We start from the raw sequence: 17,670 nt of genomic DNA, 5'->3' as shown, positions 1-17,670 counted from the left end.
ATGAGTCTAAAAGGGTGCTAGGGATTTCAAAAAGCAAAAGTAAGGAGGGAGAGCAAAGACATGGAAATGATAAATAAGTGACATTTGTGAGGTGCAAGAATGCCGGTAAATAATGTATAATAAGACTGCAAAGCTAAGGTGGAGCCAGGTTGTGAAGAGCTTTAAATGCTGAGTATATTAATATCGAGTCATTGTAGTTTTTTGAGTAATCTGACTTACACTTTTGAAAAATCATTTTGGTGAATTTGGATTGGCAGGGATAGTTATGAGGAGGAGGCTGGATATAGGAAAACAAATGAGGTGGTTTTGTGGAAGTTAATGAAGACTTGACATAAGGTGATGACTCTGGGACTGGATAGAAGGAGACATTTGGAGATCTTATAGAGATCAAAATGAAAAGATTTGGCAACCAGTGATCTGTGGGGTAGGTGACAATGAAGAGAATGACCCCAAGGGTGCTGAACTTGAGTGATTAGAAGAAAAATGGTGCCATTGACAGAAAAGACAGAAGTTTGGAAGTGAGGCTTGGGAGCAGTGATGAGGACAATGAATTTTTATTACAACCTATTGAGTTTAAAATAGCTACTGGATATCCAGTGAAAAATGTTTACATTTTGTCCAGTAGGTATTTGGTGAGTGGACCTGGATATCCAGAAAAAGACATAAAAACTGGTTCTGTAGATCTGAGAATCATCTGGTTAGAGATGATAATTGAACCCATGAGAACTGATAAGATGAAATGAAAGAGTGCAGAGAGAGAAGCAGCCCAGGACAAAGCTTCCAAATTACAAGCCTTCTTTCTTAATAAATATTACCATATGAATCATGTTCAGTTAATCAAGTATTTATTAAGAGGTATGATACTTGGTTTTTTGTCAGCTATTGCCACCAACTGCCAAATGGAGAGCATAATATGGATCATAGATTTAGAGCTGGAAGTGACCTTAGTCATCACTGAGTCTAATTTTCTCATTTTTCAAGTAAGAAAACAGGCGTGAAGCAGATGTTACTTATCCAGAATTACAGAGCTAGTGAATGTCCGAGGGCTGTATTCAGAGTCGTTTCTTCTGGACTTTAAGTCTAACAGTTGAACATAAAGCACAGGAGACTCTGAAAAGGAGTGGTCAGACACTTCGGAGAACGAGAGATGGCAGTGTCATAAAAACCTAGGGTGAGAGCATCAAGGAAGGCTGTGGGTTTATCAGAGTCAAATGCTGCAGAAGAGGTCAAGAAGGATGAGGGCTGAGATTCAGTCATTAGATGACATTGTTAACTTTGGAGAGAACAGTTTCAAATTCAAAAAGGGCTGAGGAGTGAGGGAGAGGACAGGAAGTGAGGCATCAGGTGGATCCACTTGATATACAAGGAGCTAACTGAGAAAGGGAGGAAAGATAGAGGATGGCAAATCCTTTCCACAGAAAAAGGAGGAGATGAAACAGAGTATCTCACTTCCCCAAATGACCTATACCAGTACACTCACAGTTAGTATTAGTAGACTAACATTTTAATAACTTTGAGACCAAATTAGAGCTTAAAACCTATCAAAACTATGTTGCAGAGCTAAAGTTATCTCAGCAGTGTTACTGGAAACTTTCACCTAGGAAGCTGTACAGGTAAAACACAGCAGAGTACAAAAGCGTACTGGGATTTCACTTGAAATCAAGGCCAAGAAGTAGCCTATGTTCTAGATGTGTTCAGGCCTCACCTGTAACAGTAGCTATTGCTCTCCATGATAGTGGGGGAGAAGAGGACAAAGAAACATAGTGATTGATATATAAATTAACTTCAAAACCCACAAGCCTTTGTCTTTCAGATGGAATTTTCTATTTTTGCACTTTGAACAATTTTTCCATCTTCCTTTATACAGTTCTATCAATTCAATCAGTAAGCATTTATTAACTGTTTAATGTGTGGTAGATGCTAGAGGTAAGAAGACAAAAATTAAACAGCCCCTACTCTCAAAGTTACATTCTACTGGGAAAGATAGTGTATACATCTATCAGTATATACAAACTTATTTTTTTAAAGTGAGTCTTACAATTTGGGATCATCCAGAAAGGTTCAAGTTGAAGGAAGATTGTGTCAAGTGGAGGGTCTGTGAAGTATATTCCAGGTGTGACCCAGAGAGAGCAAGAAGGCTGGGCCAGAGGGGTGGGGAGAGCACAGGGGCCTAGTTGGTGGGGGGCATTGAATTTCTGAATGGAGAAGTTTATGTGGTAATAGCAATAGAGAAGCATTGGGAGCTGCTGAGTAAGATAGTGATAAATATAGCTGGCAGCTTCAGAGAGGACTGATTGAAGAAAGGAAGGACTTGAGGCAGGGAATCAGTTAGGTCATTGCAGTAGTCCAGATGGGAGAAAATGAGGGCCTGAACCAAGGTGGTAGTTGTAGTGTGCGGTGAGAAGGGGAGGAAGGGAAGAAGAAAGGGAATAAGCATTTACATAGCACCTACTATCTGCTAGATGCTGTAGTAAGTGTTTTTTATAAATGTTACCTCATTTTATCCTCACAACCTTGCAAGGTAAATATTATTATACCCAGTCTACAGTTGAGGAAACTGAGGGAAACAGGAGGTTAAGTGACTTGATCAGGGTCACACAGCTAGAAAATGTCTGAGGTTGGATTTGAACTCAGTCTTCCTGACTCAGGGGGCAGCTAGATGGCTCAGTGGATAAAACTGGCCTTTTTGCCTTAGTTTCTTCATCTGTAAAATGAACTGGAGAATAACCCCAAATAGAGTTACTGTCAGACAAGACTGAAACAACTGAACAACAACAAATTCCTGACTCCAGGTCCAGTGCTCTAGAAGAGTGTTCTAAAATCAAATAGAAATGGAGGCCACTAGTCTGTACATGTGGATCCCTGTGGGCTATATATTGACTATTTAAGTTTTAAAGTGTAATGTTATCTATGTTTTACTACATTTTAATTTATTTTGTCAAAACATCCCCAATATATTTTAATCTGGTTCAAATTGCATTTGGGAGTGCTTTGCAAGCACATTATACATTACTTCCCTTCATTTTATTTTTATGTCCCAACTAAATTTTCTGTTTCCTGTGTGTGCTGATCTATCTTCCTCCCTCTCTGTCTTGGCTTCCCACCATGCTTGAAATTTATAACAATTGTTAGAGTCTTGTCCACTACACCAAGCTGCCTTTATACTGTTTTTATATATAGTCGGTGCTTAATAAATTCTTGAATTGAGTTAAATTGAATCAAAGATATATATGACAGGAAAAAAAGGTGGGTCAATCACAAAATAAGAAAATACCATATGTATAGGCCCATATCCTCTTGGTATGCATGTAACATCAAGAGCCCTCAAAGGAGATCCCAGGACACTGATGGTCCCTTTCTGGAGGATTTATCAGAAGACATGGTCAGGAGTCTCACCGATGAGAAGTTGTGGGTGGGTTTCAAACTATACCATTTGATGGAGAACCTGTAGGAATGAGGTCATGGATCAGTCAACCAACCCACACTTCAAAATGCCTTCAGTGTGGCAGACACTATCCTAGGCACTGGGAATAGGGAGAAAATAACAAACCCATTGAACTTACAGACATTCCCAGCAAAAGCTTCACCATAATCTTCACATCTTTCTCATGGTTCACATTTGAGGATACCCTACATGATATAGTTCTTTGCCTTATATAAGTACAATTTCTACTTGGTCTTTTCATCTAAATTGCCAGCAAATGTAGAACCTGCCACACATAGGAAACTTTCTATCACTCCACTTATAAAAGTGAAATAATGTTTGAAAAAAAAAAAGATGTAGTGTACATTGAGCCATTTTGTGGAGTTCACACAAGGGAAAGGTCTAGGATCTGAAACACAAGATCTCAGACATGAAGTAAAGAGGTCAGGGACAGACAGAGAAGAGAAATGTGGGGCAAAGGATACCACATTATTTCAGCAGCTGGAGGGGGCAAATACAACCCGATAAAAGTCATTAGAAAGTGTGGATACAACCAAGTCTTAACCACAATAGTAGGAAAAAGACTTTGAAGAAGCTTCCTGTGGACTAAGCTCCGTAAGCTTCACCAAGCTCCATGCCTTTCTCCTGTTTGACATGGGACTTCTGGGTTTCTGTCACCTCCCTAGTAGGGTATCTCAATAAGGCACTGAAGGTAATATGTTTCATAGGAAAGGGGTGGGCCTTTTTTTCTCTCAGAACTATCTAGTTGATTTCCTATTCATGTCACAGGGAGGGAGCTGGTTAATCAAACAGGAAACGCATGGGACATGGAAGTTTCCAGATAAGGAATGAAGGGTTGTGGGGTATCCTAGCATAAGTGAGCCTTAGGGATCTCAGGCCCCCAAAACAGATTTTGGGGCCTATCATAAATTGGTTATTTTCTTTATTTTGACTATATTTGAATGTGTTTCTAGTTACATAGCTAAAACACTTCGACTTTTTTCCTACTTTGACATGAACTAGATATATCCAAATTACAAGGCTCTCCTCTTATTAACATTACCATATGAACCATGTTCAGTTAATCAAGTATTTTTTAAGAGGTATGATGCTTTGATTTTTTTGTGTCATCTCTTCAGGGAGGTACATCAGAAAGACCATGAACTCTGGAGTCAAGGGACCTGGGTTCAAATTTTGCCTTGGATATTTACTATCCATGTGACCTTGAGCAAGTCATAAGCCCCTTAGGCTTTGGTTTCCTCATCTATAAAAAGAAATCTCTCAGATCCCTTGTAGCTCTACATCTATGAGCCTGTAATCCTACAAATCTAAGTATTCTCGACAAAAGAAAGAAGATATAATGTAGCTAGGGATTAGGTGAAAAGGTATCCTTTAAACAGAATTTTGAATATTCATTCTGAAAATAAGAGAAAAGGAATTGGTTTGATTGTAAATGTGATAATGTGAAACTTATCTAATGGCTATACATTCTCAAATGAAATTTTTTCCCTTATTACCCAAGGGGAAAGGCTAGTTTGAACTTTTCTTTTAAAAAAAAAATTGCTAACATCCTACTTCTCAAGCATTTCATTTGAAGGAGGGGAGAGGGATTGTCTGATTTCCATAAAGCATCTTAACTCATTTTGTCTTTTTCCTCATTTGAATTTAGATATCATAATCAATGGATAAAGTGGGGAAGATGTGGAACAACTTCAAATACAGGTGTCAGAGTCTTTTTAACCATGAAGGAGGAAACAGCAATGAAAATATAGATGTGAACTCCAATAGATGCTTATCTGTCAAAGAAAGGAACATGAGCTTAGGGGATTTGGCTCCTCAGCAACAAAGCAGTCCCTTAAGAGAGAATGTTGCCTTACAACTTGAATTAAGCCCTTCAAAGAATTCTTCAAGAAGAAACCAAAATTGTGCCACTGAAATCCCTCAGATTGTAGAAATAAGCATTGAGAAGGAAAATGACTCATGCATCCCCACCACGGGAACGAGACTTGCACGGAGAGACTCCTATTCTCGACATGCTCCATGGGGTGGGAAGAAGAAACATTCCTGTTCTACAAAGACACAAAGTTCATTAGATACTGAGAAAAGGTTTGGTAGGACCCGAAGCGGTCTGCAGAGACGAGAGAGGCGATATGGCGTGAGTTCTGTCCATGACATGGAGAGTGTCTCTAGCAGGACAGTGGGAAGTCGATCTCTGAGGCAGAGGCTGCAGGACACTGTTGGGTTATGCTTTCCCATGAGAACTTATAGTAAACAAGCAAAACCCCTCTTTTCTAATAAAAGAAAAATACACCTTTCGGAATTAATGCTTGAAAAATGTCCTTTTCCTGCTGGATCAGATCTAGCCCAGAAGTGGCATTTGATTAAGCAGCACACGGCTCCAGTGAGCCCACATTCAACCTTCTTTGATACCTTTGATCCATCTTTGGTTTCTACCGAAGATGAAGAAGATCGGCTTCGGGAGAGAAGGCGGCTCAGTATTGAAGAAGGTGTGGATCCTCCTCCCAATGCACAAATACACACATTTGAGGCCACTGCACAGGTTAATCCTTTATATAAGCTGGGACCAAAGTTAGCCCCGGGAATGACTGACATGACTGGAGAAAATGCTGCCGCCCCACAGGGGAGCTGTGACTCAGAAGAGGATGCCACCACCCTCTGCCTACAGGCCCGGCGGCAGAAGCAGCGCCAGGGCTCTGGAGACAGCCACACCCACGCCCACGCAGGTCGCCAGGGAGCATGGAAGGTTCACACGCAGATCGACTACATTCACTGCCTCGTGCCTGATCTGCTTCAGATCACGGGGAACCCCTGCTACTGGGGTGTGATGGACCGTTACGAAGCAGAGGCCCTCCTCGAAGGGAAACCTGAAGGCACTTTCTTGCTCAGGGACTCTGCGCAAGAGGACTACCTCTTCTCTGTGAGCTTCCGTCGTTATAACCGATCCCTGCATGCGCGCATCGAGCAGTGGAACCACAATTTTAGCTTCGATGCCCATGATCCCTGTGTGTTTCACTCTTCCACTGTAACAGGGCTTCTAGAACATTATAAAGATCCAAGTTCTTGCATGTTTTTTGAACCGTTGCTTACTGTATCATTAAATAGGACTTTTCCTTTCAGCCTACAGTATATCTGCCGTGCAGTAATCTGTAGGTGCACTACATATGATGGGATCGATGGTCTCCCTTTGCCATCGATGTTACAAGACTTTTTAAAGGAGTATCATTATAAACAAAAAGTTAGGGTGCGCTGGTTAGAGCGAGAACCAATAAAGGCGAAGTAAAATCCATTCAGTGCCCCGAGTAGGCTTTCCTAGATTTGCTTTTATGTGCATCAGACAGTACACCAATAGCAAGCACATGTACCAGTGTTAGGTTTTCTGCAATATCGTACTTAATCTTAGTTGTAGTATCTGTCAGACGCTATCTGCTGTTACTTATACAGATAACTTGTGGTGCCTATTGAAGTTATTCGTAGAGGACAAAGCTGCACATTGTTCAATAAGGCCTACCCAAACACAAACACACATTTGCTGATTTTTCTAAATGTTTGGTTTTTAATAGTTGTAGTAATAGGATGAAGCAATTTTGGGGCATTTGCTATGATATTCTATTTCCTACTGAAGAACAAATGATTAATATTGGGTGAGCATTTCAACAGTGTGACTAATCTTTGAAATGAGTATTTTTTCTAAGAATTTTTTCTATAATCTTACAAAAGTTGTAACGTTTGTAGTTCCTCTAAATCAAGGTTCAGAAGTCCAAGAAGTCAGATGGCTTACCTCGCCCGCTGCCTTTTAGAAAATGAAAAGCTCTGGCCACAAGGGCACTGTGCAGTCCACTTTTCAATGTCGGTATTGTTTGTAATCTCCCTTTCTCCTTTACAAAGAATCCCAATCCCAGTTTTTCTAAAGAATGGTTCTTAAAACTTTAGATTCATGTGTAATCAATAGTAGAATTTTATTTGAAGACCATAAGTAGGAGAGAGAACATTTTTGATTAGTGCTTTAACTTGAACAGGCATTTGGAATAGCTGCTGATCACTTAGTGCTGCATGTGAATTTTTAAATGCTGATGTGCAATCTAAACTTTGATTCATGGAAACTGGATCATTTCTCATGCCCATAATCAGCTTTTGAACCATGGAAAAATGAGAAGCAAAGTGTATAGAAGCAGCCCAGACTCTAGTTAGTTAATAACCAGAGTGGTTACTGAAGGTGAGCTGCATTTAATGGTTTGGAATGGCAGTATTTATCTCTTTTGGTGTAAAATATGAGTCACTGATTATAATTTATAGCTTTCCAATAGAGTTAATTTTTAATGGAAAATCTGAAAGCTAAATTACAGATGTAAAAGGTACTGTACAACCATCATATCTGTAAATAACTACATTAGCACCTTTTTGTCACTTAGAATAGTATGCGATACTACTTGAGTGAGCTATTTTGGAAGTAATATCGAGTTCTAGTGTTCGTTTCTTAGCATCGGACTGAATGAACAGTTCTGTCCTAGACATTTTGCACTAAGATAGTTGACTCTCCACACTTGTGTCTTTTGTTAATGTGCTCTGTACCAATGGTGAGTGCTCCTTAGTTTCTTTGCCTGCTGCTACAAAATGTTATTTTACACCCTTTTGGCAACTGCCAAGGCTACAAATACAAGAAAAGTTATATTTGTATGCAACACTAACCCTTTTATTGTGGATGTATGTTTCTGCTTGCTGTGCCTTGTTATGGCTGCTTCTCTGTGCTAATAAAGTATGTTTGGTGTTCTCCTTGTATATCTGCTGTTTTATACATTTGCAAAAGTTTATCTTGTAGCAAATTGAATTGTTTGGGGTTTTTAATGAAATTTACCTGGTAACTAGTATCGCTAATACAGAAATACTGTGCAGTTAATACTGGCTTGTCAGAGGAAAGTAACTCTGACCTTAATGTCACACATCTTTGTCAACCAACCATGATCACATATGATGTTGAATGATGTCTATAGTTACTGCAAGTTATGGACTATGCAGTTGAGTTTTTACAAGATAAAGGATTAACAGAAAATTTTGGCTAAACCTATCATTAATTCCTCTACTGATTACAGGTAAAAGGCTGAAACTACTCATGTTCTTTTTTTGGAAAAATGAATATCAATATTTCCACATTGCTTCAAAAGCGATGGTAAAATGAAGTTTTGTTATGAATTAATAATAATAAAGCAGCATCGTTTATTGGTTTGGGGACCATTTTAATTGATACTAAATGCCCAAAATGTAGAACTTTTACCAAAGACTTGTCCATTTTAAAGCAAAATGGGGAATGAAGGGACTTTTGTAATACCTACTGCATCTAATAGTGGTCCCTAAGTGATATATACCAAAGTATTTGAGAACTTCATCCAAACCTACTTTAAAGCATTATGTGCAATTAAGTTGTTACAGCATAATTCTATTGCCTAACTGTTGGGTCCGTTTTCTTGAGCTTGTGATGTACCTGGAAAATAAATTAAACCTCTTTTGTAAGTCCATAGTAATGATTGAAAGGACTATATGCAAGTAAGACCGTATTATAAAGGGGTAACTTGAAACTCCAAGAAATCACTTAATGTACGTTTTTATACGCTTGTAGCAAACTGATGCTCTAGTTATGTTGTTTTGTAGTAGCTCTCAATGGTTTTATGTGTTAAAGAATCTCCTATGTTCAATGGAAATTGTTTTTAAAAATGTAAATATTTGAGTTTATGTAAGCATGTATGTGTGCTAATGTCACCTACGTTTTAAGTTTTTGTGTATGAATATTAATATGCAACTTTTCGTTTAAAAAGATTCTCCTAAATGTTAGCTGCTTACGTTACATTAAAGAAAAGAAAGAAAGAAAAAGGCATCACCAGCATGAAGTTGCACCTATGTTTATATTCACTGTGTCTTTTCTCTGAATCTATTGATGTTTCTCAATCAGATTTGGGGTTTTGTGATCTTTTTAAAGTGACTTTCATTTTGAAAATATAACTCTACTAGAGTTTAGGCATGTGTTTTCATTTATGAATGAAGAAAGGAGGGATAAAACATTCTGTAAGCACTCACTATGTGCCAGTCACGGTGCTAATTACTGAGGATATACATGCAAGCAAGACAGCGGGTCTGTCCCACCCCCATCTTTTTCCCCCCCTCAATCAGCTTACATTCCAGTGGGGCAAGATAGCACATATACGGAAGGAAATGGGGAAGGAACCAGGGAAGGACTGAATAGCATAGTTTGGAAATGCCCCGAAAGTACCATGGCATCCTGGTCTAGGGCAAGATCAGGCAAAAACTAGCCTCCCAGAGTCCAAAAAAAAGTCAACATTTCATAATGAAATAAGGAATAACACATCTGAGGTCAATTGTGAATCTTGAAATTATACTTGTGAAAATGTTTTATGGATGCAAATTAATATTTCCTTAGTCAAGTAAGAGATTTTCAAATCTCATAAAAATCATTTGAGGCCTTAACATAAATATTCTTAAGAATTTTCAGTTAAACACATTCAGTGATTGCATAATGCCCAATATCTTTCTAGCCCAACATAATCAAGCTTTCTTTTACAATGGGGTTGCTTATTTAGATACAGTAAACATTAAAAATCATGACTAAAATTTATCACCTATAAGTAAGCAGAAAACTAATATATTTATAATTATAGGAATAAGCTCTTATGAGATAGCTGACACAGATGAGGCTAACTCAAAAAAAGCATGTGATTGTTGGAACTTCATGTGAATGCCTACGAAAAATGTGATGTTCCCTTCCAACGTACCCAACATACCTTTTACTACTCATTTTTGCTTCCATACCTATATAATAATTGCAGTTTAAACTAAAGTAGAACCCGTTGGCACGGAGCACCAACTTCTGCCTAGGGAGTGATTTGGATGGAGCTCCCAATGAGAGTTTAAATAAATATGCAAATAAATCTGTGATGTCATTGACTGCATTTCCTGCAAGGATTCAACTCACAGCTCATGTAGTAAAGACTCAGGAATACGTCATTTCTGTAAAGTTCAGGGAGAAGCTAACATAGGGACTTGATTGACTGACTTGCTCCTTACAAACTGGCCACCTTTGGAAACAACTTTTCAGTGCCTCTAGACAACTGTAACTTATGGGACAATTGCCATTCTGCCCCTTAATCCGGAGCTCCATACACCACTGAAATCACAAGTCTAGAACTTATTTCTTCACCACCCCTTCCCAGTATGCTAATAAAGAGGGAAACAAAGGTTATTTGTGGTTAGGGCTATTACTGATAAATTTAGGTCCATTTTTGAGGGCTGTCAGGCAAGTGTTGTATTCCTTCCCGTGTGTTAAAATCAGATACGTAAAAAGCAAGAGTAATCTTGAAAAGGAAAGTGTTAAATGAGGGTGTGTATATACAATGATGAGTTTCAGGTTACAAAAGCATCCCCTTACAACACATGGAGATGTTGTTTAGTCATTTCTGACTCTTCATGGCCCCATTTAAGGTTTTCTTGGCAAAGAAATTGGCCTTTTCCTTCTTTGGCTTATTTTACAAATGAGGAAACTGAGGCTCATAGAATTATGTGACTTTTCCAGAGTCTCACAGCTAGTAAGTGTCTGAAGCTAGATTTGAACTAGGGAAGATGAGTCTTCCTGACTACAGGCCTGGAGCTTTATCCACTGCCCTACCAGCAAACTAGATAATGAAGTCTCCTATGATGTTTCTTTCATTTTATAGAATAGAGAGAAGGGCTATTATAGTTGTAGAGAATTTTCTCTGTAATATGCAGATGACATCTGTGATTGTTAAGTGACGTGACTTTTGGGTGCATTGGAACTTTGGAGGTTACAAAGATGAAAAATAAAATAATGCCTGCCCTCAAGGACCTTATAGTTGGGTTGAAAATGTTTGCTTCTGTTTTATTTGAGAAAGGCAGCATAGTGTTGTGGATAGCTGGTCAGGAAGTCAGGAAAAACCTGACCCATACTGGCCATATGAGCCTTGGCAGTCACTTCTCTTCTCAATGTTCTATACAGCTCTAGGACAATGTTACAAAGAAGGGATGTTGGTAGAGGAGTTTTCTCACCAGTTGGAGAACCTGACACTATTGAAACCAAAGGTCTAGTCTATATCCCTAATAATTCTCCCATCAAATAGCACTTAAAGTTGTAGAAATTTTAATTTACTACATGGAAAGCAATCATTTAACTACAAATATTCTTGACAACAGCGTTCACACTGCCTTTTGAAAGTGAAGGATTTGAATTAACACATTCACATAGAAACCTTTGATGACTTTCCAAACAAGTTATTTAAATTTAATTTTAATGGTAATATTAAATTTATAAGACTTATTAGCTGTAGTCAATTTCTCCCAAATTTTAATATTTTAAAATAATAAATGCATATTGAAAAAGCTAGCAAATCTACTCCATGACATGTAAATATGGTAAATCAAGTTATATTTGTACAGTGAATGCTCAACACCTCTGATCATGCTAAAGGAAAATTTCACAACTCTTGCACAGAATGCACGAATACTTCATAACAGTTCTTATACTATGTTTAATAAGCATAGTTTACTTTAACTATTAGAATGCTTCACAGTTGCAACCCTCCATCCAACTCCCTTACCTTTTAGTTTTCCTCCATTTCCTAACTATCCAACAGAGACTCCCCTAAAATGGCATTAGACCAGGTTTACTGGGATCGTAAGGTGTTTTTTTTTTTGTCCAACACTTTGTATATTTAAGATTAAGCTTTAAAATACAGTAACTAGTTGTATTGGTTGATTTTTAGCTAAGCCAATTTAGGCCACATTATTGTGTTGAGGAGAATCTTTACACAATTGGCAATTACTAAAATTGTAACAGATTAGATCCACAGGGCTGGTACTATACATGCAGCTTGTAGGTGGTATGGGAAAATGACATTAAAATAGAAAATAAAGACTCCACCCTTATGGAGCTATGAACTAATTAGAAGGAAAACAAAATGTGTTTTTAATGATTTAAGATTGGGGAAAATACATGCAAAATAATAAATTACAAAGGGATTATACAAGTACTTAGTAGATGCAGGAAGAGTTAAGCCAGTGCGGAAAAGTCAAAGGAGGTGATGGTTATGCATTGGTAGAAGGGCATACACAAAAGAGTAGAGGGTGAAAAATAAGTTCTTTCATGACATAGGAATGACTTAGTTGAATTGATCAGGGTGGTGAAAGCAATGGATATGGAATCAGGAGACTTTGAGTTCTAGTCCTGGCTCTGCTGTTTCCTGCATGACCTTGAGGCAAGTCACTTGAGCCCAATTTTCAACTGAGAAATGAAGCTAATATTTTAATTACCTTCTTCTTCAAGATCAAGTCAACTGATATGTATGTAAAGTGATTTGTACACCATAAAAGTATTGTTATTAATGCAGCTATTATTGGAGAGGATAAATTAGGAGATAATGGGAAGTGGAACTGGAGAAATGAAAAGGTCTACTTGATATGCTTCACTGTTGGACTTTTTTTATTTTAAGTAGAGGTTCTAAAACAGGAGTGAATTATGAGTATAATGTTTGAGGAAAAGTAGTGTTCTTGAAGATATGTCAGATGGATTAAGGTCAGCAAAAGCGGAATGGAGAAAACAAAAGAAGAAGGAGAAATCAATGGATAAGATAATAGCTTGAGATAGAAAAGAATCCAACAGATATTATGAAAGAAGCCCATATTTGTGACAAGATGTAGGGCTTAAGGATCAACTCCCAGCAGTTCAGTGTGAGGGTTTCTTGAACAATTGAGGTAGATGCTCTAAATGAAAGTAAATGATGAGCTGTCAGCTTATTTAACTTGTTATAGGTATGCATTATGTTTTCATTATTATTTCTTACTCTAAACACTTTTTTTTTTGCTTTTTTTAAGAAAAGTATAGAACACTATTCTGCTAAGAAACTCTTGTGTCCCCAAAAGGTCATTTTTCCCACTTGGTTTATGTATCACCTGGCAATATCAAAATGCTGCCTTGTTTTGTCTTGATGTACATATTAGTTTTCAGAAATATGCAATAGTAACACATTGACCAAAGTTTTGGTCTTTATAAACAGTTAGGATTATAAAAATAAAAACTAGGAAAGCAAGGCCAAACAGTTATCAGTAAGATTACTCCCCAAATTGACAATGCCATTTTATCCCACTCCCCCCAGTAGTTTGGCACATTTTCACCTATTTAACAGAATCTGTAGCTTCCTTCAAAGGAGAGGTTCCCAAAGTGGGTGATGCCCCTTGTGGGGCACTGAAAAAAGATCCAGGGAGTTGGTATTAGTCTCGGGTGCAACTGGGGGGAGTTGAATAAAAATAAGGGCAGTGGAAACATAAGAAAAGAAGAAAAGATGAGAAAATTTTGAAAAAATGTTCATACATGTTTCATCTGTTGTGTATAAGAGTTAAAGTTGTAGTGATTACATTATTTTCCAAATAAGCACCCAAAATGCAAGTTATAAGTGACTAGTGATGAAGTCCACCAACAGGTCTTAACAAGCAAGTGTTGGCAGGCCCATGTCGCACGTTGTTGGGAAGTCTAGCAGGTGTCAGCAGGAATATGTGTGTACAATGACTTGTTTACAATACAGTACTATATGGTTACATGATGCAATATTGTATCATCAAAATTTCAGCACAGGAAAAAGAACCTACAAATTTACAATGAATTATTAAATTTAAGATGCATCATTTTTAAAAATATATTTTATATATTTTGAAATGGTACAAATTTTTTAAAAAAAATATCAAAGGGTACTGACTAATTTTTTAAAAAGAGGGTGGTAAGCCAAATAAGTATTGGGAACCTCTGCTTCAAAGTATAGCTTAGAAACCATGTCATACATGAGGCCTTTCCTGCACTTTGCAGTCGTCCAACTATTAGCCTTAACTCCCTCTTGAAGTTATATATTCCTTTGTAGATACTTTATTTTTATTTATGAATCTAAATTCCCTTTAGCAATTTTTCACTTTTCATCCCCCTCACCCAGCACAGTGCCTGACATCTAGGAAGCATTTAATAAATGTTTTCATTGCATTTAATTTTTTAAAAGTACAAAACTCCTAGGTAGTTAATTTCTTTTGAAGCTAGAAAGAAAATTCTGCCATCACTGTTAGGATGCTTTTGAGAAACAGTTATAGGCTCTCTACCACCAAGATGGCAAACTTTTGCATCTGCATTTCCATCAAATTCTAAAATGCAAGAGCATGTCTAATCTCTAATGGACATGTAGTTTTGATCCTAATACATACACTTCTTTTAAAATATGGAGAGATTTAAGGGGACTTTTGAAATCTCTGCAAATAAAGCTGGATATGATGCAGGAATAGGGTCTCTTACAAAGGATGGTCTAAAAGAAGTCTGGTGATAATTCATCTAGGCAGTTTTATGAAGGAGGAAAGGACACAAATTCTATAACTTTGCCACTTCTGTAGCTTTGCCATAATGAATTTAGGATAACCTTTAAATAGCACCTAACCAAGAAGAAATAGTGTTAAAGAAAAAAAAGAAGATGGAAAAACCCCACTAGGCAAGCACCCAATGCGATTAGAAATGAATTGGGGTTTGTGAAACTAACTAGCTTCTATCTAGCCAATAAAAGCAATCCTGCAATATGATCTAATCTAAAAATGCCCTATGCCTTGTTGAAAGAAAATTGCTAATATTTCCACAATTGTGAGATTTCAATGCAAACTTTTGGCATGTAGAAAACACAAAAAAGTGTTTGACATGTTGGAGATATGTTGATATGTTGGAGAGTTGTTGCCTTGGAATCTAGGGAAACCAGGGTTCGAATTATAGTCCCATCAGTCAGTTGGCATTTATTAAATACCTACTATGTGCAGGACACTCAGCTAAGTGTTGGACATAAAAAGGCAATAGAGAGTTCATACTCTAAAGGAGCTCTTAGACTAATGGGAAAGACTACATACAATAAAGATATATGGAGGATAGCTGCAGCTAGGTGGCAGTGGATAGAGTGTCAAACCTGGAGTCAGGAAGATTCATCTTTCTGAGTTCAAATGTGACCTCAGATACTTACTAGCTATGACCCTCGGCAAGTCACTTAGCCCTGTTTGCCTCAGTTTCCTCATCTATAAAATGAGTTGGAGGAGGAAATGGAAAACCATTCCAGTATTTTTGCCCTGAAAACCCCAAATGGGGTCACAGGAAGTCAGACATAACTGAACAACATAACTGAACTGAAATGAATGAAGGCATTAATAGTAAAGGGTACCAAGAAAGGCTTTTTTCCCCTCCCTTGATACTAACTGGTCATGAGCTAATCACGTAATCCCTCTCCACATTTCTCTCTCCACTCTTTTGGTGACCTCATCAGCTCCCAATGGCTTAATGATCTCTCAGCAGATGACTCACAAAGCTGTAGATCCATCCCCATTCACCCCTGAGCTTCAGTCCCACATCAGCAACCTCCTGTTGGATATTTCAAATTGACTGTCCTGGAAACACCTCAAACTAAACAGGTCTAAAATAGAGCTCATTATCCCCTCCTCCCCCTCCCAAAGTTCTCTTCCTTCTAAACTTCTCTTTCTGCCAAAGATACCACCGTTCTCCCAGTCTCTAAGTTCCTGATCTCAATCTTATTCTTGACTCCTCACTTTCATTCACCCTATGTCTCCGGTCTTGGCATTTCTAGTTCCACATCATGTCTTCGATTTGACTCCATCCCTCTACTCATAAGCCACTACCTTAGGTTAGTCCCCCACTGTTTCACAACTGGATTACCATAATAGTCTCCTAGTTTGTTCCTGCCTCTCATCTCTCCCCACACTGATTCATCTTCCACGTAGCTATCCAAGTGTTTTTCCTTACATGCAGATCTGATCGTCCCATTCCCCTACTCATTAGCTCCAGTGGCTTCCTATTGCCTCTAAGATAAGATATATACTCCTATTTGTCTTTTAAAGTCCTTTAAAACCTCATTATATCCCCTTCATCCCAGCCTCATTATATCCCTTTCAAGCACTCAATGCTCCAGTCTTCTGATCTCTCATCTACTGATAAGAGGTACTCTATCGCCTATCTATGTGCCTTCACATTGGCCTGCCCTAGTTCTTATTTCTACCTCATAGAATCTCTTGTTTCCTTTATGTAGCACAGAGCAACACCTTCTACCTGGAGCATTTCCTAACGTTCCCCCAACTGCAGCAGGTATACTCCTTTCTAACTACTTTGTATTTCTTCTCTAAATCTATGCAGCACCTCTTCTGAGCAGTTCCTAGCACCTGAAGTGATGGTTTGAGGTCCTGAGAGGAGCAGTTGCTACTCTAAGGAGTTTAGGAGTAACCCTGAGAAGTTGAGTTTCTAGGATTATTACTCACAAATCCCCACTAGTGTTTTTTTTATTATTTTATGTGTGTATATAGTTACATATATATTATATTTTTATTGCTTAACTAGTTTTTAGAAAAAGCTAGTTTCCAAAATGGTAAAATATGAACTTGGACCCCTCCACTGATAGACTGACCAACAATTACATTTTCTCTAGCTGTTTAGAGCCCAAGAGACAAAGCTAGCTTGTTAGGTTAGCCAAGAACTGTTTTCTTGTTGACCCAAAGGGTTCAAATTTCATAAAGAGGTCAAATCATCTTGTTTACTGGTTCAAAACTCCATCAATACATTGATTGATTCAACTGAGGTGTCTAGGCCTTCTATGATTATATGCATGCTCTCTCCCCTGATTGAATGTCAGCTTCTTAAGAGTAGGAATTGTTTCATTTTTTTGTATTTGTATCTTCAGCACCTTGAACAATGTTTGTTCATTTGATGGATTCCACTGAACCTCAGTTTCCTCATCTACAAAATGAGTATCATACCTGAAGTACCTCACAATATTGTTGCAAAACTCAAACAAATAAAGTAATGTTATGTAAAGATTTGCAAAGTGCTTTAAGAACCTTAAAAATTTATACGTTAGTTATTTTAATTATGAATAGAAAGGAACTGGCAAGTATTATTGAATTCTTATAAAAATGTAGTTCATTTTTTAAAAACTGAAAAAAGATATCTCATTTTCATATATCACCTTTCTTTTGAAGAAATCAAAACCCACTTTTACATTTTTGGTTTTCTTTTTCTTTCCCTTTAGATCCAAGACATAAAGTGAGATACTTGGTGGGAGGGGCAGGATTGTAGCAGAGGAAATCAAGAGGAAGATACAACCTGAAAGGTTACTAGAAACTCTGACATGGGGATCCTC

At 37.8% G+C, this 17,670-nt stretch overlaps 1 protein-coding gene across 10 annotated transcripts in view; it reads left to right on the top strand.

Moving 5' to 3' along the window:
* SOCS5 (suppressor of cytokine signaling 5) overlaps window positions 1-9,451 on the top strand; it is a 69,962-nt gene extending 60,511 nt beyond the window's left edge. For all 10 annotated transcript variants that reach the window (XM_072635680.1, XM_072635684.1, XM_072635681.1 and 7 more), the window contains one exon: window positions 5,094-9,451. In XM_072635680.1, coding sequence (XP_072491781.1) covers window positions 5,106-6,725 — 1,620 coding nt within the window. In that variant the 5' untranslated portion in view covers window positions 5,094-5,105 and the 3' untranslated portion in view covers window positions 6,726-9,451. The remainder of the gene's footprint in view (window positions 1-5,093) is intronic.
* Window positions 9,452-17,670: the final 8,219 nt, after the last annotated feature.

The sequence above is a fragment of the Notamacropus eugenii genome, chromosome 1, assembly GCF_028372415.1.
Source record: "Notamacropus eugenii isolate mMacEug1 chromosome 1, mMacEug1.pri_v2, whole genome shotgun sequence".
NCBI classification, from domain to species: Eukaryota; Metazoa; Chordata; class Mammalia; order Diprotodontia; family Macropodidae; genus Notamacropus; species Notamacropus eugenii.
The sequence above is the reverse complement of the archived record's forward strand: the minus strand, read 5'-3'. Positions and strand labels throughout refer to the sequence as shown.